The 25,364-nt window shown below is 37.0% G+C and overlaps 1 protein-coding gene across 1 annotated transcript in view; it reads left to right on the forward strand.

The window, feature by feature from the left end:
* LOC121412153 (telomerase protein component 1-like) overlaps window positions 1–25,364 on the forward strand; it is an 82,510-nt gene that overhangs the window by 822 nt on the left and 56,324 nt on the right. Inside the window, 19 exon segments of the mRNA XM_041605059.1 lie at window positions 747–1,515; window positions 1,888–2,022; window positions 7,345–7,506; window positions 8,085–8,181; window positions 9,669–9,888; window positions 10,469–10,626; window positions 11,018–11,218; window positions 12,350–12,467; window positions 13,903–14,083; window positions 14,816–14,968; window positions 16,452–16,529; window positions 17,353–17,498; window positions 18,142–18,295; window positions 19,085–19,161; window positions 20,647–20,823; window positions 21,230–21,472; window positions 22,674–22,787; window positions 23,504–23,624; window positions 24,486–24,668. Coding sequence (XP_041460993.1) covers window positions 817–1,515; window positions 1,888–2,022; window positions 7,345–7,506; window positions 8,085–8,181; window positions 9,669–9,888; window positions 10,469–10,626; window positions 11,018–11,218; window positions 12,350–12,467; window positions 13,903–14,083; window positions 14,816–14,968; window positions 16,452–16,529; window positions 17,353–17,498; window positions 18,142–18,295; window positions 19,085–19,161; window positions 20,647–20,823; window positions 21,230–21,472; window positions 22,674–22,787; window positions 23,504–23,624; window positions 24,486–24,668 — 3,417 coding nt within the window. The 5' untranslated portion in view covers window positions 747–816.

Raw genomic sequence — 25,364 nt, forward strand, 5'->3', positions numbered from 1 at the left:
CCATCCTGCTTCGTTAATAGAGGAGCATGTTTTTTTAGCTGCATTTAGTAACTTTGTAGAATCTTTCAAAATGGCACTACATATTCCACACCACCAGACCTGCGCCAAATGTAGTACAATAATACACCAGACGATGGACTGTACTTCATCAGAAGAAGAGGAAGAGAAGACATCAGGAACCTAAAAAGAAGTGGAGGGATCAGCTGAGAGAGGTTTCCCATTTTCAGACCAACTCTAGGCTACTTTCCACCTAGATGCACTAATATACTGTCCAAAACCTTCCTGCATGCAAATCAGTTCATCAGATTTTGTGTGCACTTCTACGGGAAACTACATGTGAAATACAGACGAGATAGCTACTGGCCAGATACTGTCAACAAGTTCAGAGATATTTTTAGAAGAAATGATTTCCCAAAAGAATATTAAATCAATCAAAAGTGTGTTGTTTATGTTGATCAGCATTTCAATGTCCATAGAGCTTTTCTGCCAATGATGCATTGCATTTTCTGTGCAGATTCACTTGGAGTTGACTTTTAAAGATGAATGATATAAATTCTGTTATATTCCACAAAACTTTAATCATTTAATGAGTTGACTTTTAAAGATGAATGATATAAATTCTGTTATATTCCACAAAACTTTAATCATTTAATTATTGCTAACTTGAATTTGAATCCTACCATTCAGAAGTCAAATCACCAATTTATTGATTTTCTTTTTCAATCATCTGTTTCTCTTAAATGCAGAACAATTCATACTTATGAGTGAAGAAAAATCAGCTTCTAGTGTCGATATTGAATTTGTCAACTTGTCAAGATGAGTTACCTGTCAAACCCTCTGTTGACGGGTTCATTGTCATCCGGTCTAACAGCAACAAAGCGAAAGGCAAGGGATGACGGTAGCAGTCAAGCGTCGGTCCCAAGCAAGCAGGCGTCCACTGGAATGTCCCTCCAAAACAGTAGCCTCCTCCTTGGAAGCTCCCTACTTGGTGGCGTCTCCAAGAAAGATGGCAAGTCCCAATTCGGGCTGGGCATGAAGTCATCTATCCTGGGCACGAAGTCCCCACTGATTGAAAACAAGCTGCTCTCTTCTGCAACAGCCAATACTGGTTTGCATAGTAAGCTCCAGGGCAGCTCTGGAAGATCCCTTCTAGCAGGTGGAAGCTTGCTATCGATGGGCAGCTCTCTCTCATCATCATCCTCTTTATCAGCCTCAGGGTACGGCAGCATCCTGAAGGGTTCCCAGAAGACCCGCAGCTTGAGCCGTAGCAACAGCACCCAAGCTGAGGAGTCCAAGACCAAGAAGATCAAAGCCCAGCATCTTCCAGAGCAGTTGAAGGAGGACAATATCATTGACCCAACCCTTACCACATGTGAGCTGCCAGACTACGATTTCTCACGACAGCTTCCAGTTGCAAAGCCAGCTGTGCAGGAATATGATCACCAGTTTGAGAAGCTGGACGTGGCCAAAACTCTGACAACAAAGCCAGGGGAAAATTACTCAACAAAATTAAAGGTAGAGTATTAATAAAAAAATTCATCTATTCAACTTATCAGGCCAAGCTAAATACATTGTGTGTATTTGAGAAAAAAATGAGGCATCTAACTCATCTTATAAGAAAGATTCATAGTACATCTCCATTAGCAATTATGACTATACATATTATGCATTCTATGAGATCATTTCTTGAAGCAATTTTGTCAATCATTTTAAGAAACAATATCAGATTGATTTAAAGAAATTTAAATTGTTACAGGTTACTATAATGTCCTTCAACTTGCTTTGTATTTCTTTCAACTGGAAATATATATGTTCATGTTTGTTGTTTTGGAAAATTATGAAATAGCTATGAAATAATGTAGCTTATTGCAATTTTTGATTCAACAGCAACAGTTCATCAATGCTGTTAGTGCTTCCCTGATCGGTGGCCCAAACTTTCATGAGCGTGGAGATAGCACAAGAAAGAATATCAACAGGCAGGCCACTTCCATCATCAACGAAGATCCTGAATTTATTCTAAAGGTGAGCAAAGAAAATTACTGCTGCAGAAGGATTCTAAATGTTTGGAGGGAAACTGAAGGGTGATACGACATTTGCTCCTGGGACGATTGCTCAGGGCTTAATTTTGTCTAAGGTGTAGAGTTAAGGGTTGCTATAGGGTTCTTTGTTAGCTTTAGGGTTAGGCTTAGGGTAGGGCATAGTGTTAAACTTATGGTTGAAGTTGGTCATTCGATTAGTGTGTGGAATTTAGAGGGGAGCAATTGTCGCCGGAGCAGATGTCATGGAACCAACTGAAGAGATATTGCCTCTTGCTCTCAATTAGTTTGATGCCTTGATTTATAATTATATATTTCAACTTATTTACATTCTAAAGGCTGAAATTATGAAAAAGAAGTATGTTTACATGTATCTATTTTTTATAGATATTTAGGAAGTGTCAACTGCCAAAGTATGAGAAATATAAGAATATGTTTGAGTGACAGTTACCATACATGTATATGTTTTGTATCTGATTTGCTTTTGCAGAATGTTGTCATATTTTGTTTTTACTTTGATTGCTATATGTAGGAACTTTTTATTTCATATGATTGCATAAGGCCAGGACATGGTTGCTTTTATCACAACTGAGTCATTTTTCCCCATTCAAAGCATGTATGTTTCAGATGATTTCTTGTATTGTATTGTGTACATAGCTGTGCATATTGCATTGGTTCACTTTTATGGCTGATGCAAGGCTTTGCAATACATTAGACCCCTTGAATTGCAACCTTGATGTCAAAAGTTATGCAAGGTGCGAATGCTGGGAACTGCCGTTATAATAATTCTATCTTCGGGAAGCCTTTTTTTTATTCGGTGATTTTAATGCGGAATGCTATTCATTGCCTATTAGTGATTACATTGGTCTCCTCCTTATTTATAATAATGACCTCCCTGATATTAACATTTCCCCTGATAAAAGTGGTCAAATAAGAGAATAAGTCATTGTTACAAGTATCAGATTTCCCAATTAACACATCATTACACATTCAGGGACAGTGATTTTCTGTTTTACCTGTAGATAAAACAGAAAATCTGTTTGGTTCTTATATTTTTCATGTAAAAATTTATGGAATTCACCTTTGCAAAAACGGAATTCAGGTTTTTGCTGTGTACATTTTCAGTGACAAAACAGAATTTCCAATTTTAGATCAAGTTGAAACGGAATTACAGATTTTCAGGAACGGAAAAGATAATTTTTTGAAACGCTCTACACATTTTTTTGTTGCTGGAGCAAACGTTATGGAACCTACTGTCCATGGTCTAATATTTGATGATCAATCTTAGAAATGCATATAATATACTCTCTTTTAATATTTTTTGGATTTTCCATATTTTTTTAGTTCAGACAGTTTAAATGTGCCAATGAAGGTTATGATTGTATAGATATTTCAATTATTAAACTGATAGAAACTAATGATACATACTAATACAGTGCGTATCAAAAAAAAGTTTACACTTTGAAAAGCCCTGGGAATTAAAAAATATACAACATGTGGGTAACTTTTTCACTTATAATTTGGGTTTGGGTCTCATCTATCCAATGAAAGTAAAAGTTTTGACAGAATGTTTTACTTGAGTGAGCACTGTCCACTTTTGTAAAGCTCGCAGAAATCTGTTTGCGCAGAAATGCTCGTTTGTACACTGTGTCAAGGGGAAAAGGGCAAAATCAATCTTACCCTGTGAAACATTTCTCATACATTTCTCTTGCACTTTTAGTCAATTGATATAAAACGGATACATTCAAGCATTTTCTAACAATTTTGCCACCCAAATTTAAATTTCAACACTTAGTATACACAACCTTTGCCCTTTTGTGCCAGCTGGATCTGAGGACATGACTGAATCTGAACAAAAGTTTATATCAGACATCTCTAGCATTTTTCACTAAGTTTTATCATTTAATGTCGGTTTACATTTCATTTTTCATTTAATACTTGTTTCTCCACACTTTTCCCAAGCTTGACAATGATTAACAAAATGAAAATCAACCCTAAGCCACTTTGTGTAAATCACAGCTCAGTGTAAAGCAAATATCGTCATGATGGCTTTGGTGTTTGGGGAGTGGGGTGGGGTGCAGTACACTCCTCGAAGTGGTTTAGGCAATGAAACAAGTTTTAAAAAAGGTAAAAGATATCTTCAAATCTATTTTACTAGCTAAATTCCATGTGTTATTCATGATTAAGGTCTACTTTTATTCGCGTAACTATTTCAAAGTTCTGCGTAAATCATTTTTCACTAACTTTTCACAAGTAAGTGGTGCTCACTCAAGTGGAAATATTTTCCGACAGTTATATCGTCATTTGCTTTAATGGATCTGTACCAATGTTACAATGTGAAAAAATCTTCAGGATATATAATTTTACAAGAAATTTTCTAAGTGTAAACTTTTTTTGATACCCACTGTATAGACTATCTTTGTTTTCACAGATGACTTGCAGGCTGAAGGTCATTCTGTATATGTCATGAATAGGTTTTTATAAACTGCAAACATAATTGAAAAATGCACACTCTGAAGGAAAAAAAAGGATATTATTGGTGTTCCAGGGTCATTCTCAGAAAAATGAACCAATTGATGGGGGAAAAATCGTAAAAATGAAGTCTACAGAATGGGTTGAAAGATGCATATTGTGAAAGTACCATGTATGAGAAAGTGGCAACAGAAAAGGGGCAAGTCGCTGTTGCGTCAATTTGAAGTACTGACCGGATTAAGTCAAGCACTGTATACCAACGTTACGGAGGTTAATCGTTAGCATGGCCCACGTGTGTTACTCAATTAAATCACTTTTGAAATGATTGAAATTGAAATGCACACAATTTAACTTTAACGTGGTATCAACAATTTCATTTTCTGAAGCAAAATGGTTTGCAAGATGGAAAAACTATTCAATATTGTTTTCAGAAGCAGGACTTTACCAAATAACATATAACAAAAAGTACCATAAAAATCATTGCACATCTTCGTTCAGTTTAATGTTCATAATTTGAATGAGGCAACCTTAAAATAACTTTCATCCATAACCTGAGATCCTTAGCAATGCATGACCAATGCTGGGAATCCAAAGATAGTTTACCTATGTTTGATTATCGAAATACGTATAATAAATTCCAACAAACCGTGAGTGTTTGAAATACCCCTTTTCATGTTTTCATGTCAGTAGGCCTATATCAATTATTTCAGCGCTTTTTCATGCGCATTAAAGGGGTCATCCAGGCTGAAAAATCTGATCTGAACAGATAATAATCAGACAAACAAAATACTGCAAATATGATCAAAATCGAACAAGGAATAACAGCGTTATGCCATATGAAAGATATGCATTATTTTAGTGAAACAGTTTGGTCTAGATGCATATCTTCATGAATATTAAAAGAGTTGATTGGTGGTGTACATACATATAATCACCACTTGTTCTTTTGCATTCTCTTGCATGAAATTGTTTTTTATTCAATTTATATCCTCTTTTTTTGAAAGTGTACTTAAAATGTCTGGTTTTCATATTGGAATGACATATTTTCAGATGGCGCTTCGCACTCGCTGCTTATCATTTCCTTAGCAAGACACCCATCCTTTTTTATGATTACAGAAAGTTAATAGAATGTCCCATTTTGGGTTCTAAACCTAAATAAGCGCCCGTTTTACCTTTGCAATAATTGTTTATTGGATATATACATGTATCTTGTTCTCGAATTAAAACGTCCAAAAAAATTATTGTTCTCAGATCAAAATATGAAATATTTACAGTCGCATCAATTAAGATACCCATCCTTGTAATTAGTACAAACAGTGTTTAGAATGTCAAGGTTTCAGTCAGAATACAAAAAAATCAGCTAGCACTTTGTACTTGCATTAATACTTTATTCAGATAACATCCTGATCATTTCTACAAAAAAAGTGCTTAGAATGTCAAGTTTTCAGATTAGACTATTCACAAGTTTTTTTGATCGGTGAAATAACCCTCCTCATGAGTCATTGCAAATAGTTTTCCTTCCTCTTTCCTTGTCCATGAAAGCTTAATTGTTTCTCCTTCTTCCTTTTTTCTACACCGTTTCTACCGACTTCAGCATTAGATAAAGCCATGTCACCTGTTCTGGAACTAGAATCGTACTATCAATCTCAGCAAAGTACAGCAGAGAAGTTTATTAACTTCCGTAACAGTATTGTTACGGAAGTTAATGCACTTTCTATAGCAAAGAAATTTAGAAATTTTAAGTTCTAAAGAAGATTCCAATATTCAAAATTTGTAGTATGAATTGTTTAAAATTCCAAAAGCATTAAATATCGTGTATAATTCTGGGGAAATTGTTTTTGCTGGCAATTTCCCCTCTTTACAAAGTGATGTTTGAAAATAAGATATGCAATAATAATTTTACAAGGATGAATAATTATTATTTCTATGGGTACGTAGGTGGAGGGTACCTTATATAATTTATATCTGTATGATCGGGAGTGATGCAGTATAGCACAAATTTGTAGCATATTCAAGAAAAAATGTTACGGAAGTTAATGCGTTACGGAAGTTAATGTTTTTGTGCTTTGTGGTCCAACGTGGACCTTATTTAGCAGCCCTACCTTTGAAACTGTATTTATTATGAAAGGTGTCTCTTATCCTATATAATACTGAATCCTTAACAGAACTGCCAAAGTGCATATTTTCTTAAGGTGCGTTACGGATGTTAAACCTGTTTAGTCATACATTTCATTTTTTAAGAATAGTCGTTTATTTTCATGTACATGTAATACAGGAAACACATATACTTCCCTATCAATTATTTATTAATGAATATCACTCTACTTGCAGACACATTATCATGTAATATCATTCAGTTTAAAGGGAGAAAAAACTTGTGGCAGTATTCGTTACGGAAGTTAAAATGAATTGAGGGCAAAGTTAAAAGTGAAATTAATCACAAAGTGATCATCAAATACTAGGATAAGCCCAGTTTGTCAGACGTATACACCATGCTGCTCTCACCAGACATTGATGTAGGTAAGAAATACAGAGTACATATAAAAGAGAATGATAGTAAAATAAAAACTGACCCGAGACAGTGTATATTCTAACAAAAAGCAAAAATAAAAGGCCTGTGTAATAAATTTAGAGCTTTACTAGTCACTGGTCGCATATGGTTTGTGGAGCTAGTCTATTATTGTCATTTTGTTGATAATATTTTTGTAGAAAATGTTCAGGGTTGTGAAGCTAGCGGGCATAAGATAGTCGAGACACGTTTTTTGTGAATTGTAACATTTTTTTGAGAATGACCCTCCAGTGTTAAATATAGTATGTGTTATTTGCCTTTTATCAGGTTGCACTGTATACGAGGAAGGAGTTGAATATTCGTACCACAGCCAATTTCCTGCTAGCTCTTGCGGCCATGACCCCCGAATGCCGACCTTTTCTCAGGAAGTATTTCAGCTCCAGCATTGCCCTGCCATCTGATTGGATAGATGTAGCAGAACTTTACCAGGTAATGATGAATTTGAAACAGATTTCTTCTTACTTTCAAAATCACAAACTGTCAACCAGGGAGGGAGGGAGGGAGAAAAAATGATATATGGATGGATAGAAAAATGGATGGATGGATGGATGGATATGTAGTGCATCTCTGATTTCTCATATTTTAATCACAAATACAATAGACACATAATAATAATAATAATAATAAACAATTTTTATATGTATCGCAAAATTGCCTCTAAGCGGTTGAGAGAGAGGAAAATGAAGTATAAAGGAAATAGAAAATAGAAATACTTTGCACAACAAAATGTATCAAAACTAATATTACAATTTACAACTTTCTCACCAGATCATGAATAAAGAAATACCATCAAATGACCCATCACATGACCCATCATTGTGAAGCATAGAAGAAAGGATACTAAAAGTCACTAGTGGGGCAGTATCCAAATTTCAAAAAAGAAAATAACTTGTCTAGAAAGAAGTTTAATATCTACTCTTTAATTTGACACTTCAATCAAAGAAATTGGTCAAGTAATGAATGTGTAGGTGTAAGGACAAACTTATTGTTGATTTCTCTTCTTACAGACATTCCATGATAAGAATATCAACTACGGATCCCTGCCATCGGCCCTTCGCAAGGCCATGATTGATCGATTTCCTCGCTTTGATCAGTACCAGCTTGGTAAGTGTTTCAGGTTATTATTGAATCAAGCAATAGAACACACTCAAAATTGCAAACGAAAATCTGTTTGCCAATTTAATCAGGTCAGAACATTTATTGGATTTGACACCTTTGCCAACTATCTTTCATTCTTGAAATTGGCAGCCCAAGTATAGTACTGTCATTGCTGCATTTTCCTTTTTAGATATATTTAGAAACTAATAGGGATTGTTGTATAATACCTCCACAAGGTAACGATTTCCAAATGGCATCCATGGAAAAATACCACAGAGACATTTTTGTGCATCATAAATTTGACTCGCTATTCAATCAATCGTTTGATTTGCCTGGTGAGGAAACTACCAAATATTGGCAGCTAATTTTGCTGTCATGCCAGTGAAGATGATTCAAAACTGATCAAGGATATAACATTAATTTTGAAGGACGTAAAATCAGTAGGTTTGGATTCAGTTTTGTTGGTGTGATCATGAAACCTTATCACAGCAGGTTTCTCATAGGTAAAAAAAAGTAATTGCAACAAACAATTATTTCATGAGAAAGCTGTTAAAATCAAGGTTAATTGCTATCATATTATCATAGGTCTAGATCTGGTACATTAAAATCATGAAATCTTTACTGAAAAACCTATAATGATAATAACACAAAAAGGCATAAGTGGGACAGTGCATTAATATTTGCTTGGAAAATATTGCTTATTTTGCTCATTTATCAGCAATTACACATTTTCTCCAGAGCCGATTGGCACATACATGTACTTTGTTTATTTATGCATGCAAACATTTAGGTGGTCATTTTATTGGATTATGTTTGAACTCATTTTGAGATTGTAACAACTGGTTCTAAAAATGATGTTACAACATCAGAACTCGTCTTTGAAACGGAGGAACTTGGGGAGTATTTCATGAAACATGGTCAGTGATTTCAACTTAATATATGTTATAAGCTACTGAAACCCTTGCATCTGATTGGCTCAAAGCAAATTGGTCAGTGAAAATCACCCAACAAGTTGCTTCATGAGACGTTCCCCAGAGGGGTGTTTCATAAAGATGTTCTCTAAGACGCTTTCTTGTGCTACATGATATATCCACATGTAGCTGACTTAGTACCTTAGAACCCATTCCAGTCTTTTAAACTCGTGCGTAACTTCACAAATGGCTTTATGAAATATCCACCAGGGTCCCTGTCTTACAAAGAGTTAGGATTGATCCGATCAACTCCAAGTATAACAAAATCCATCAATTTTATAATTTTTTCTTTAATAAGGAAATTTGCACAACGTCCTTTGAAAACAAAGAGTGACATATTGAATTGTTGTGAAAACAGTGACTGTACGAATATCCATCATACTTAGAAAATAATTTTAGCAAACATGTATTTTAGATGTTGGTGGCTTTCCATAGTTGTGGTTGATTGGATCAATCGTAACTCTTTGTAAGACGGGGCCTGGATCTTTCATTCTTTGACACTGGATGCTTTGCTTTTTGCAGCAAAGTACAACAAGGACAAGAAGAAGAAGAAACCCGCTGCCAAAACGGACAAGCCAGCCGAGGAAGAGGACCTCCCGGATGATAGAGATGATGGAGATAGTGAGAACAGTGATACTGATGAAGAGGAGATGGAGAGATTGAGCTTTACCCTCAAGCAGTTGATCCGAAAGCTTCACATCAATGATCCAGTAGACAGTGTCATGTGCCTCCTTGGAAAGAGGTAAAATGCTTGGAACAACCAGGGGTGGGGGTGCGTCTCCCCCCCCCCCCATGCAAACAAATGCAAAGTTACTATGTTGCCACAGCTGTTGTGAAGTTACTGTTTCATTAATTTTGGATGAGGGTCATGGTTTATTTTTGTAATCATATGGTTTGGCGTCAGAACAACTAAGTTTCAATGGAAATTATAACGAATATAGAAATACATGCATCTCATTTGCATGATTCAATATAATGGAATAATTCTATATAATAGAATACTTTTGCCAGCGGAGAAAATACATAGCTTTGTGGGCAATCAGCTGCAACAAAGTTCTGAGCATGTTCAAAACTTTTTGGAAGGCAAATCTGCGTGCAAGATCCTTTAAATACAGGTAACCTGCTGGTAGCAAGTCACACGCAAGGCTTGCATGGAAACAATGTGACATGGCCTTTTACGGCCAAAATATGAGCGAAAATCCAGTAAAAACTTTGTCTGAAAATCTGCAATGCATATTGGGTTCAAGTGTAAAATAGGGTAAAATCTTTAATTCAATAAGCGGGATAGAGACACCTCTGTAAATCACCCTTATGTTTTACAGGTACCCTGAAGACATGGAGTCCTTCTACCAGAGCCGTCTTCCCGGTACGTGGGACCCTGAGAGGGCGGGTAAGAGGATGAAGCTTCCTACCCCAGAGACCTGGGAGACACAGGTCTCACTGAAGGGCAATAAAGCACCGGTCTGGGAACAACTCATTGGTAAGCTGAATGCTCCCCAGGGAGTGGAGATGGTGTGCATAGGAAGTATTATATTTGATTAGTTGCCTATTAAGTGCCTACCATTGAAAAGCAAATAAAAAATTCTACACACATTAGAGAACAGGAAGCATGGGTCTCGGTGAAAGGAATTAAAGCACAAGGTTGGGAAAAAGGCATGCTCCACAGGGAGTTGGGATGGTTTGTGCATCTAGGAATCTTGTATTGGTATATTCAGCACCTACCATTGAAAAGTAAAGAAAAAAAATGTAACAAGCTTCGGTAATTTTCAGCTCGGATTAAAGTGTAACTGCCGTTCAACCTATGCAAGTTTATCGCCACCAGGATCAGTTAAGATCAAAGTCTAACATTTGATTATGTCTTTGCACCTTAGACAACAAGAAACTGCCGTTCATGGCCATGCTGCGCAACCTGCGCAACATGATAGCTGCCGGGATCAGTGAGAAGCACCACAAGTGGGTCCTCTACAAGCTGACCGACAGAGGCTCGGTGGTCAACAGCAAGCAGTTTCCTTTCCGGTTCTTCTCGGCTTACGAGGTGCTTCAGAGCATGGAGCGTGAACTGGAGAAAGCAGGTGAGGATTCAATTTTTAAGGGTCTTGAAAAGTAGTAGTCACTTGGTGTAACACAACTTTAATTGGCCTGATTTCCAAATTATCTGTCACTGTAGTAGTTAAACCCATTGGCCTGTATTCTGAACTTTAGTTCAACTTCTACTATGGTCCGAGTGTCTGCTAAAATTGTGAAAAGCTATAGATTTTAAATTTTTATTTTAGTTTTGGTTCACTGGGTTCTCATAAAATAACTTTGTTCTCTTAGTTTTGGTCATTTAGTTAATGACTTTTCGGTCTATTACCATATTTGACAGACTACATAGATTTGTAACATTTGTTTGAAGCAATTTAGCGAAGTTCATATAGGACTGTCTAAAATGACTTCCGGATCCCATCCAACAAAGAGATGCCATTGATCCTCTCAATACCAACTATATTGGAATCCATCATATTTTTCCAACAGGAAATATTGCTCAAATGTCATATGCCAACAAGGAGCACACATTGAATTGACAAGAAAACAATGAATACACGAGTATGCATCCTATCTAGAAAATATTTTGAGCGAACGTGCATGTCAGATGTTGCCGTTGCTGACTTCCAGTTGTTGCGGTTGATCAGATCTATCACAACTCTTTTGTTGTAAGACGAAGCCCGTATTAGTGTGCATTAACAATCACAATATCAACACAATGCTTGACATTGTTAATTGTCATTTTAATACTGTTCTATGAGAGGAGAGTGTCTTGAGTAAAGACATTGCTGTAATTTGTCTTAGAAACATTGGCCCGTATTCTGAAGTCGGGTTTAACTTAAACTCAGGTTTAAAGTATGGATAGCCAATTGTTACATAAATCACTAACAGTAGAGATATCATATTTCAGTTCATTTGGCTCTCAAATCAATCATAATTGTCTAGGAAGTATGAATAGATGATTGCCTTCACAATCGATGAACCGGGAAGGAGCACAGTAAACATAAGAAACATAAGACTTAATAAAAATTTTGACGCTTTTGGCTTCCCATAATTTTGGCACAGAGTTAGACCATGGTCTAAGTTAAACCTGACTTTTGAATATGGGCCATTGTTCCAATGTGATAGGTGGTATTCAGAAGGAGATTATTCTTATATAATTTTGATCTGTTTTGTAGATAAACTGAAATTGCAGTTGGCCTGTGGTGTAAGACCCCCTCAACCAAGAGGCAAGCGGGCCAGAAAGGAAGACCAGGTACCCAAGTGGAAACGTGCCAAGATGGAGAAGAAACTCAGGTTGGTGATTGGTACATAACTAATACCCATCATAGAGGGCACTAGTTAGAGTTATATGCACGGGATACCTTTGGAACAGTTTTAACATGCGTAAGGCTTAGCCGAGGGCACTAGGACTGTTTTAATGGTTAATTGGTATATAACTAATACCCATCATAGAGGGCACTAGTAAGAATTATATGCACATGATACCTTTGGAACAGTTTTAACATGCGTAAGGCTTAGCCGAGGGCACTAGGACTGTTTTAATGGTTAATTGGTATATAACTAATACCCATCATAGAGGGCACTAGTAAGAATTATAATCACATGATACCTTTGGAACAGTTTTAACATGCGTAAGGCTTAGCAGAGGGCACTGGGACTGTTTTAATGGTTAATTGGTATATAACAATACTAACCATCATAGAGGGCACTAGTAAGAATTATATGCACATGATACCTTTGGAACAGTTTTAACATGCGTAAGGCTTAGCAGAGGGCACTAGGACTGTTTTAATGGTTAATTGGTATATAACTAATACCCATCATAGAGGGCACTAGTAAGAATTATATGCACATGATACCTTTGGAACAGTTTTAACATGCGTAAGGCTTAGCCGAGGGCACTAGGACTGTTTTAATGGTTAATTGGTATATAACTAATACCCATCATAGAGGGCACTAGTAAGAATTATATGCACGGGATACCTTTGGAATAGTTTTAACATGCGTAAGGCTTAGCCGAGGGCACTAGGACTGTTTTAATGGTTAATTGGTATATAACTAATACCCATCATAGAGGGCACTAGTAAGAATTATATGCACAGGATACCTTTGGAACAGTTTTAACATGCGTAAGGCTTAGCCGAGGGCACTAGGACTGTTTTAATGTTTAACAAGAGCATCCATCCAGTTTCTTTGGGTATTTTCATTTGTGCCGTAATATAGTGTGTCCTATAGAAAAATTCTTAAAATATTGAAAGTTAAGGCCTGGGGCCCGTAACACAAACCTTAGCAATGGTCGTAGAACATTTTTCTACGATTGATTCCATTGACTATAATGTACAATCAATCGTAAAAATCAAGCATACGATTAATCACTAACTTTTGTGTTACAGGACCCAGATGAAGTGTTGTGTTTTTGGATATTGGTTGTGTCACATAATCTGCAACTTTTTTTTTGCTCTTGCAACAGTTTTAATCATACATTCTATCGTAAGTTTTTATTTCTATTTTCAAGTTATGTATTATAAACATTGTCTACAAAAATCTATGTTATATGTATGTAAATTTCTTTAAATAGTAATTGTTATATCATTGAATATAATTATAAATGTATGAAACTAATAAAATGAAATATGAAAGATGAAAATATGAAATATATTTTCTGTTCTGTTGGATATATGATTGAAGTAGAATTTGAAGTTAAAATGCCTTATTTTTCCCCCTCCAGTGAGCTGCCATATGACATTACCATCTTGAACCGCTACCGCAAGGCCCTTGACACTGCAGTCAAGATCGCCACCAGTTACAATGTGAAGCCAATCCCCGGCAAGACGCTTCTGCTTTGCAATGTTGGTAGTTATATGGATACCCCTTGCTCCTCTGCCAAGGGGCTTGGAAAGAAGAGAACTGTGAGTTTTTTTATTTCTTTCATCCCCTGCCCCTCATATTCATGATCTCTTATACCATACTTAATTCAATATCGTGGGTATTGAAGTCTACCTTTTCTTTTCTTTCACTTTGTCATAATTCTCAATTTGTTAATATCCTATATATGCAAGAAGTGTGTTAATTTAACACTCAATGGTATGTTGAAGCCCCAATACTGTAACTTTCTCATTACTTACATTTCCAATGCTCTCTGCCAATATTAGCAAAAAACATGAATTTAGCATCATCCCTAGATATATTGAACCACTTTTTCACTTCTTTATCGTTTGCCTTTTCCGCAACCTCTTATCACGGACAACAAGCAATAATTTAGCACTCTGTCTCATACTTAAGCCTCCCGTCTTTCACTTTCCCGTCAAATGTCAAACACCTGACCCTGTCATTGTCTTGTCGCAGACTGGTGTGCGCACCAGACGCACATGTATCCATAGTACCCAAACTGAATACAGCGGTGAGGCACGATAACACACAACGCTATAGCATCAGATTTTTTGTTAGACGCGTTTCGGCATGAGCGGGACTCGAACCCCTCACGATGAGATCTACGATCTTATCCGAAACATGCGCTCTAACCGACTGAGCTACGCTGCCTCTACTCTACGATGTCACTACTGTCCTACAAGCACTCTCCGTCCATTGAAAATCTGTAGAAGATCATTGAACAGATCATGTGATGCGATTTGTTTTGCCAGGTGTTGGAGGTCGGTATCCTGTTGGGTCTGATGTGCAAGTATTCCTGTGAGCACTGCGACATGCGCATCTTCGCCAGCAGCGCCCATTCCGCCGTAGAGCTGGAATCTGGCACCATCCTGGATAACATGACCAGCGTCTTGAGCCAAGCCCGGGTAAGTCACCACAGGGTGTAAATATTGAATGGTACAGCCTATTTCCCACTGTCACAATTGATACCGTGGTCTAAATTGTGGAGTAATCATAATGGCCGGATCTTATCAGATCCTGAGGTCAGTCGTGATTTGATTATGAACAATTTTTAGACCTCTAAAAAAATATTTGCAATCAGCTATGAAAGGCCAATCATAATGAATGGCAGGACACTGGGAAAGAGGTGCCTTGAGATCCAAACAACAGCAACAATAAGAATAGGTGTGTATGAAAAAGGAAAGCCCAACTTTCATAAGTTTTATGAGAAAAGATTATTAAATTCAGTGACACTGAAGTTATTTTGAATAGATTGGTAATATATTAACATTGGTACCAAGCATCTTGGTTTGAGGAAATTAGTCCAAAACACTGCAAATTAAATAAGAAAATTGTGAGTACTTTGTACTTTCCCATCCAGGTTTGGCTGGATGAGAAAAGGACGGGGGGGGGGCATGATGCCCCCTCGATGCTTCATAAGATTTTTTAGAAAAGACCCCCAAAAAAGCAAAAAGACAGCGTCGCAAAATTTTATGACTTTTTTCTTTGAAGTCTTGCGCAACTTTTGAGCCAAAATTTACAACATCAGGTATAGCATCGCGACGTCACGTGACATTTTACAAGACAATGTCATGGCGAAAATGGCTCATTTTTTATACTTTGTGTACAAAGTCTATGGGAGATGAAATATATAAAAGGGTGATTATTTTTCATTCTAATTGGTCTACTTTAGTAATTTAGGGTTAAATTTAGTTGTTAAATGGTCTGTAATAATTTCCATTGAAAAAAATGAAAAACATACAGAAATGAAAAAAGAAATTCGAAAAAAAAAGAAATACATAAGGAAAAATTGGCTTTCACAATTTTTTCTTTGTGGAAACCTTTTAATTAGATTAAAAGATGACATTTGGAAAAAATGATAGAATTTGAAGTGAAATTTGGTGTTAAATATTGCAAATAATATTTTTCATGAATAAATTTGCATATTTTATTCATAATTAAAAAATCATTTGCAGAATTTTTTTTTATACTGGCCTGTAGTTTATGTGGTGAAGATTGTGCATGCCAAATTTTGGCATGATCGAGCAAACATCAGCCGAGATCAAAAGGGGGGGGGGGGGCCAACATGTTCCCGGCCCCCAGTCCTTAATACACTTAAGGTAAAGCTATGCTATATCTTTGGTCAGATTCCATGAAATTCCAGGAAAATCTATAAATTGCAAATCCAAGAAATGAGGGAAAGTCATGGAATATCAAAGCATTTTCGGGCATCACATTGCTGCAAAATTCTCACAGGGCACATAAATTCAGCCAAGCCCCTTTAAGCAGTCAAGATAAGTGTAATATTTCTTTCCATGGACATGAAATGAGAGTAAAAAGAAAATTGAAAATATACAATCATGAGAACCCAATCTCACCATATCATGCATATTTCCCTTCTTTCTGCAGATCATAGCACGCCAAGAAGTACATGGGCAAGGACTAGATCCCACCATTCTGGGGGAAATTCTGAGAGATAGGGTCGAGGTGAGTCATTTGGACAAGCTGATAAATTAATTTGATGGAAAATAATATTTGGTTCTTTTATTTCACACAAATATTACAGGGAAGTTTTTCTCTTTGCGCCCAAAGCTTAAGTCTGGTCTTTGTTGGCCCTCAAATTATGATGCCACAAGCCTATGTTTATAGTTCAGTTCTGTTTAGTCCAGTAAGTATGCTCTGGTGTGAGCTGAGCACGTAGTGGAGTAAAAATGATTGAAAATGAGTGTTGGATGTACAAAAATTTGATTATTTTATGGAATTACTGCCTTTTAAATAGGTTTCCATTTTCTTCTTCCTTTCTTGTGCCATGAGCATCTTTTTATGATGGATACTGGTGCATTACAAATGTTCATATTATTTTTATTATTATTATAACAAGACAATGGCAAAACAAAGATGATGTGATTTTATATTTCGATCTCACATAGATAAATACTTTAAAATGGTTAAGGATAAAATTGATTATAACAATCTTGCTTGCGGAGTTGTACATGTACAATTTATAGCACGTCTTGATGTTACCGTCAGTCCCAGCACAAGTTTTGCTTCAAGTCTAGTTTTGTGTTCAATGTAAAAGCCTATCCTATCTGTTTGTGGGACATACTTATGATAATGCTTTACATGAAGTATCTTGTGATCAAAATTCATTTGTTTAAGTATGTATGAACTATTTTATTGTGATGTATTAGTGTACATGTATGTATTGAAATGTGTGCAGTGCATTTTGAAGATTTTACCTGTTCATTGTTTGCGTATTAATTTTTCAATGCTTTATTTTCACACTATTTCACCCATATTTTCCGTACAGCTGGATAACCTTGTTATACTGAGCACCTCCTCTGCGCACGGAGGGAAGGAAACGGAAATGATATCTGAATTCCTGTCCAAGTATCGGCGTGTCGTCAATGAGAATCTGCTCTACGTCAATGTCGACTTGAGCGGAGGCAGATGCAGGTCTGTTGACACCTCATGTTCCTCTGAAACGCATTGGACCGTATTGCTGAAGTCCAGTTTCACTTAAAACATGGTCCAAAATATTGGTTTAACTATGGGTTGCCAGACGTGATGCAACTTTCCAGATGTCCGATAATATACTTATCATCACATTTCGTGCTCAATGCATTACAAACCATCTTGAATTGATAAGTACAGTAGTTTTCTTCACCATGCAAATATGGGAAAGATCGGAGAAGTCCATAAAAAATACTCTTTGAGCTCACCAGCTGAAATTTGTTACGTTGCACTCATGTTTACACTGGGAATTCAGGTTCCTTTTTTTTTGGGGGGGGGCATTTTGAGGGTAAATTATTCACGAGTCGGATATAATTTTTTATTTGGAATGAGATAACCTTGAAATGCGCACTGAACTATTGAAGTCCACTCCCTACTTGCTCTGCTTTAATGGTCTGGATTAAAACTTACATCAAATTGCCTTTGTGTATTCCAGTTATATATATATTGTAGATAGGAATTGCGAATTCAAAAAGTGATTTGAGTTTAGTATTGTCCAATTCAGCAAGGAGGGGTATCCTATTCATATCTAGTTTGTTCCTCTGTAGGAATGTTTTTAACTATTAAAATTGTTTTTGTTTACCAGTATGACTACATCGGACACTCCTTCCCATCCAAACGATATCTTCATTGCGGGATACAGTGATCAGATCTTGAGGTTCATCGCTGAGAGGGGCGATACTGGACAGGTCACTCACGTCCAGAACATTGACAAGGCATACAATCTCACTGATTGCAAGGTTAGAGTCTGGTTTATAGTAGAAAATGAAAGAAGGGATGGAGGGGGTTGGGGGAACAACTGTGATAGTTGAGATTATTTTGGCAGAAAGGCATAACTCATGTCCAGAACATTGACAAGGCGTACAGTCTCACTGATTGCAAAGTAGGAGATGATTTTTGCTAGTTACGATGGAGAGAGTGACTGTAAAAAACGTTTTAACAGTTGCACTTACACAACCAAACACAGAGGAAACATATTTCACAGTTCTGTGGTCATAACATTCACACATACATGTATACAGTGGTTCCTTGTCATCTACTCCAGTGACAATTGCTCTGATGAAAAATCTACATGTTAAGCAAAATTTAAAATCTAACCTCCAAAATTGAGTAAATCATAATCTTTACATTATTCTGACTCAAAAGTTCTATTCCAACCCCAACGCTAACCCTATGCCCTTTGAGACATTAAGACCGGAGCAGATGTCATGCCACCGTATACAGCACGTAGCCTTAATACCGAAAATTTGGAAAGTTTAATAAAGAACTTGTTGGCAATAAAGAAATGCATTGTGAATATCATCATTTCTTTCGCATTGCACATAGCCTTTATGGATAGATCTATGTATGATTCATGCTTCAATCAAGAAATTATGATTTAATCTGTTTCTAATTTATTAATTTGTTATTTGTTATAGATAATTGGTGGAAAGAAGGAAACTCTGCACATAGCATTTATGTGTAGATCCATGTATGCTTCGTGCTTCAATCAAGAAATTATAATTTAATCTGTTTCTAATTTGTTATAGATCATTGGTGGAAAGAAGAAAACTCTGGTTTCTCCAGAGATTCCTTTAGCTCTACCGGCTTCCCAACAGACCAGAAGGTAATACTTAACCTTTCATTTTTCACACCTCCTGTACTCTATCTTAAGACATTGACACCAAACTCTTCTTTCGAAACTTTAACCAAACAGTCTGGGCCCCATCTTATAAAGAGTTTTGATTGATCTCACCTATGGAAAGCCATCAGTGTCATATTTCATCTGGGAAATTTGTTCACTTCCCCTTTGTAAGCAAAGAGGAGCCATAAGTAGACAATAAGGAGACATAACTCATCTTAAGAAAATCAAACACACGCATATAATTGGATGAAAATGGAGATGAGTTTTATGGCAAATCCTTTTGCAACAGGCCCCTGTCTTACAAGTAGTTGTGATTGTTCTCAACTATGGAAATCCATCAATGTCATATTTTTTCATCTAGGTAATCTGCACAGTGTCCTTTTGTAAAGGAAGAGGAGCTCATCGGATTGTCAAGACCGTGATGCACACATGAATATAGATTTTTTTTAGAATGTTTTTAACAGACATATATGCATTTTTGATGTTGGGGTTGCTGGCTTTCTGCACTGTTGTGGTTAATTTGATCAAAAGCTGTTATCTGTAAAGGCTACCAAACACCTTACGACCTGACTGGTCTGCGACTGTGTGAGGGGAGATGAATCACGAGGTAGTCATAAGCCTTGACACCTTGCGATCTGACTGCCCTGTTGTCTGCGAATCACGCATACCCTATTTGCTTTTTGTCAGAGCAATAGAAAATGATGCGTATGCGCGTTGCGTATAATGTACGCATCGCAACTCTGCTGTCTGATTGGCTGGATGTTGGACTGAGCTTGCCATCCAGTTGTAATGATTCGACATGTCAAATCTTTACGATTTTTCCTTGCGATTCATCTCTGACTGGTCTGCAACTCTGAAGCTGACAAGAACTGTGACGTCACATTTCCCTTCACTCAGTCGCAAGCCAGTCATAGACCAGTTGGGTTGTAAGGTGTGCGGTGGCCTTGAGACGGGGCCCAGGAATACCATATTTACATGGTATATCTGCATACCTCTTTACCTAATTTTAGAAGCTTAGAAGAAACAGTAGGAAAACTTATATGTAATGATAAACTTATCTACTAATCATTGAACATTCACCCACATTGTTCTAAACTCAACCCTGGTGAGGTGAATGGGTACCTGGCAGAATTAATTCCTTTGGCTAATACATGTGTTTCTTAAAGAGATGTTTTTAACACATATTTGAATCTGTTGAAATCTGTTATTGATCTTATATTACGAGGCACATTGTTCCACAATTTTGGTGCCATTTTCCCAAAAGCTCTATCACCAGAAGTCTTGGACTTTACTAGTTTTTCAGAGAGAAGATCCTTTGATTGTGAACGAACATTTTGACTGGGTTGATATTTCTGAATTAAAATGGTGCTATATAAATGCCTGTGAATTGTTAACATTCCAAAATGCATATGCATTGCCCTTATTTCTGTTTATCATTTTTTTTATCTTTCGTAAAATCATTTCCAGGCACCATACTTTACGTGTCTTCATCTCCTCCACGTTCCGCGACATGCACGGCGAGCGCGACCTCCTGACCCGGTTCGTCTTCCCGGAATTGCGGGCCAAGGCGCGCACCCGCTTTGTCAACCTGTACGAGGTAGATCTGAGGTGGGGAGTCAGTGAGGAACAGACAAGACACAGCAGGTATCATTATCATTTTTTTTTTCAGTCATGATAATAGAAAAGATGTAATCGATTGTATGTGATATCTGTTAGTATAAGTGTGTGGGGGCAGTTGCAAGAAAATATTTGCGATCAAATTTTAGATGCAATTTCAACTCAATCAAACCAAATTATACTTGTTGATGCGAAAAACTGACTGTCAATCAGTTGGAAATTTGCAATGAAATGCATGACTTTCAATTAATTTTGGGACATGAAATTTGACTTGCGATTAATCGCAAGTTTCTTGAAATACCCCATATGGTAGACAATTATAAGGAGATAAATAAAATCAATTGTAATTATGGATTGTATCTCTTTGTGTATCTATAATTCAAAGTCGAATTCAATTTAATTTTACATCGTATGTTTGCTCCTATCCTATCAGCTCTGTAGAGATCTGCTTACGGGAAGCCAATCGGTGTGATCTCTTCATCGGCATCCTGGGAGATCGCTATGGTTACGTCCCAAACGACTACCCCGATATGAGCGACATTGAAGACTTCGACTGGCTGTCGGCTCATCCCAAATCGCGTTCAATCACCGAGTTGGAGATGTATCACAAGGCTCTCAGAAACTGGGGGACAAGCAACAATGCTTTCTTCTTCATCAGAAACTCAGAATTCATCAAGTATGTTTTTGAAAAGAAGTTATTTATTTCTCATAGAGATAGGATATTTGGTAAAAAGACTCCTACAGGAACAACTAGGGATTATTTTTCATCCAATACTCCATCAAGTATGTTTCGACAAGAACCTGTTGATTTTCTCCTAGAATTTGTTTATCTACTAAGTCTCTTTTATTATCAGGGTGACAATTTGAAAAACACAGGATTTCAGTTCTGAATTTTATTTTTGGAAATCAATTCTTTCATACAATAATTTCTTTTATTCCAATATGTGTAGATGAGAAAGATTTTCCTTGCAACAATTGTCTGACCAGTAATATTTTACCTGTAACTTACTTTAAAAGTCTTATCAGCTCTGTAGAGAGTGAGCAGCGCGATCAAAAAACTTTGCGAAATGGCGTAGTGATGAAATTTGTCGAGGGGGGGTCAAATTTACCCCCCCCCCCAGTTTAATAAGGGTTAAAGTTAACTTGTATCCAATACAAAAAATGCATGTTAAGTCTGTCACTGGACTTTCTTTGACCTAAGAGTATTTCATTAAAAGTAGAAAGTTTTTTTTTTAAGTACCAGCAGCTATGACTTTAGTATTGAATTGTATACTGCCCCAGACCTTTCTGCGTAATCTGCAACAGATATTTCTGATTATTTGTAAGATAAATACTTAACGAGTCCTTAATTAGAAAAATGTGCAATAAAGGGCACCATATCTGATCAAGAGAACATTTTGAATTATCATAAAGAATCTTTCATAAAGAATTGGTCAGTGAACATTGATATAATGGTCAGGACATTTTTGCAAGATGCAAATTTTGGAATGATAATTCAATGTCCAGTGTGTTGGCTCAGTTGGTAGAGTTTCTGTCTCACAACCAGGAGGTCGGGAGTTCAACCCCCATCCGCGTTAGACCAAAAGATGTTAAAAGATGGGAGTTGTTGCTACCCTGTTTGGCGTTCAACGATTAAAGGGATAGAGCCTCGTCGATCTGGCGCTGCACAGTGGCTGCTGGGCCCATGATCAATTGGGCAAAGTAAATTTTCAGAGTACTTTATTTCATGTCTATTTTGAAAAATAAAATATGGATTTCCATTTCATTCATATTACTGAACCCTTACTAATATTTAGACAGGTATTAATATTATCTCACTCAGGTCATTATACTGTTGCAAGATGTGACATCGATAAGTTGTGATCTTTGATTTTCAGGAATGTCCCAAACAAGTTGAGAAGTCAGTTTGTTGATGAGAATACCCAGAGGAAGGAGAGACTCGCCAGCTTGAAGGATACCATCCGTACCAGTGGCTGTGAGGTCTTTGACGGGTAAGAACACTTCTTTAAGCACTTGTAGGAATTGATTTGATGGACAGGAGTGTTCCAAACAATTTGAGAAGTCAGTTTGTTTTCTGTTAATGTATTCATGGTTTCTTTCTCTTTTCTGTACTGTAACACTTGCCATAATGGTTTGTATCTCTCTAATTTTAGTCTTGTTATCGATACTATAATGGTGTTTATTTTTTAACTCTTTTCTGTCCAAATTAACCCATGCCATAAAGGTTTTGATATCTTACTATTTTCTTTCCATTTACCCTTGCTATAATTTTGTTATTTGTCACCATTTTCTGTCCACTGACCCTTGCCATAATAGTTTTGATTTCTTTTCTGTCCACTTACCCTTACTATAATGGTTTTGATTACTTCTATTTTCTCTCCAGTTACCTATGATAGAAAGTCATCCAGGTTTTAAATCCTGTTTAGTCCCCGACTATGGGGGTGGCTGGATTCACTTCACACTCACATAGATCACCTTAACCCCATCCCTCCACTTTACTCTATTCGATGCATCCCCCTCCCTCAACCCAACCCTCCTACTCTCCTCCACCACTTGCCCCCTCCATGTCTTCTTCACTTGTCCCCTTCCCCTCTGACCTGCCACCTCAAACTCACAAGCATCCTTCATATTGGGATTTTTTAAAATAATTTTCTGTCTAGTTGCCTATGCCATAATGATTTATTCTTTCCTTCTATTTTCTGCCCAGTTACCCATGCCATTTTGGTGGGGTAGTAGGCGGTAAGCCAGTTGTCGTGAACCTGGAGGAGTTTGGCCGCCGTGTCATCAACAATATCTGGAACTACATCAAGCATGCATATCCAGAAGATGTAAGCTTATTTTTTGCATATTTCTGAGCTTCAATATTTGCATTATATGTAGATATTGCCATATGCATATGCATGAATAATGACTGTAAATTTGGATTCACATTTATATGGTCCATTTCAATATCAAAATGCACAATTGATTATTTTTATGCAATGTTAAACATGATCATAGTTTTTGTTTGAATTTAAATGGTGTATGCCTGAATTTTTTAGCTGAGTAAGATGTAAGCATATTGATATTTGTGACAGTGATGTAGATTGTTACCACAGAGAGATCTTTACCTGAAAGGAGATCAATCCTTGCATTCACTGAAAAAGTACTTGGCAAATGAAAAAAAAAGTGAATAACATTCCGAACTTATTAAAATCTGAATTTAGTAAACATGTATTTCAGTTGCTTGATTCTTGAACTCAGACAAAATTCTAATCGCTGGTAGTTTCGTTCTTATTTTTCCATGTCAATTGTAGTATTGGTTAGACGTTCTTGTTCCAGGGCGTTGGTTTGAAAGTAGAAACAATTACCATTTCAAGAAATGATAATTTATACAAGTTTAATGTTTTGTGAGAATTGAAGGTTTGCATGGTGGTAAGACCGAATAGAGAGTTTTGCGGTTACACCATGTAGGTTAGTCCTGAATAGGACTGTTTGTTAATCTTTCTGGTTATAGTTCCGAGAAGAACTGTTTTCTCGACGTTTCGAGCAGATATGCTTTTCTCTACGTCAGGAGTCCTGAAAAAACAGTTATTCTCAGAACTATAACCAGAAAGATTAACAAACAGTCCTTTTCAGGACTAACCTACATGGTGTAACCGCAAAACTCTCTATTAAGTTCCATGTTTTGTTTGTATTTTTTTTTCAAGGGTGAGATCCTTGATGAAGTAGTTCATGAGAGAGCACAGCATGACATGTTCCTCCAGTCACAGCTAGCAACCTTTACCGGTAGAAAGAACCAGGTCAAGCAGTGTTTGGATATCATCAAGAAACCTGAGACAGGGTTGTTGATGGTCACAGGAAAGCAGGGGTGCGGCAAGACGGCTTTACTGGTAAGATATGATAAAGGAGATAATAATAATAGTGTATAATTGTAGAGCGCACACACCGTCAGTAGACACTCATGGCGCTAGCCGAGCAACAGCTCTCTTTTACAATGGAAAAATTAGATTTTATAGAAATTTATATAAATACTACACAAGAACCATGACTAAGTACATAGATGGGAGGGATGATTGAGAGAGCTAGTGGTCTTACCAGTAGGAAGAACCAGGTCAAGCAGTGTTTGGATATCCTCAAGAAACCTGAGACAGGGATGCTATTGGTTAAAGGCAAGCAGGGGTGGGGCAAGACGGCTTTACTGGTAAGATATGATAAGAGAGATGGGAGGGGGAGGAGGGGGGGCAGTGAGATAGCCAGCGACCTTTACCGTAGGTAGAACCCGTTCAAACAGTGCTTAGATGTCATCAAGAAACCTGAGACAAGGATGCTATTGGTTACAGGCAAGCAAGCAGGGGTGCAGCAAGACATCCTTACTGGTAAGATATGATAAAAAAAGATTGGAGGGTAAGGGGTAGGGGTTGAGATAGCTAGCGACCTTCACTGGTAAGAAGAATCAGTTCAAACAGTATTTGAATGCTGTCAAGAAAGCTGAGTCAGGGATACTGATGGTTACTGGCAAGCAGGAGTGTGGCAAGATGGCTTTACTGGTAAAATGTGATAAGAGAGATGGGAGGGATGAAGGAGGG

Source organism: Lytechinus variegatus, chromosome 3 (assembly GCF_018143015.1).
Source record: "Lytechinus variegatus isolate NC3 chromosome 3, Lvar_3.0, whole genome shotgun sequence".
Classification (NCBI taxonomy): Eukaryota; Metazoa; Echinodermata; class Echinoidea; order Temnopleuroida; family Toxopneustidae; genus Lytechinus; species Lytechinus variegatus.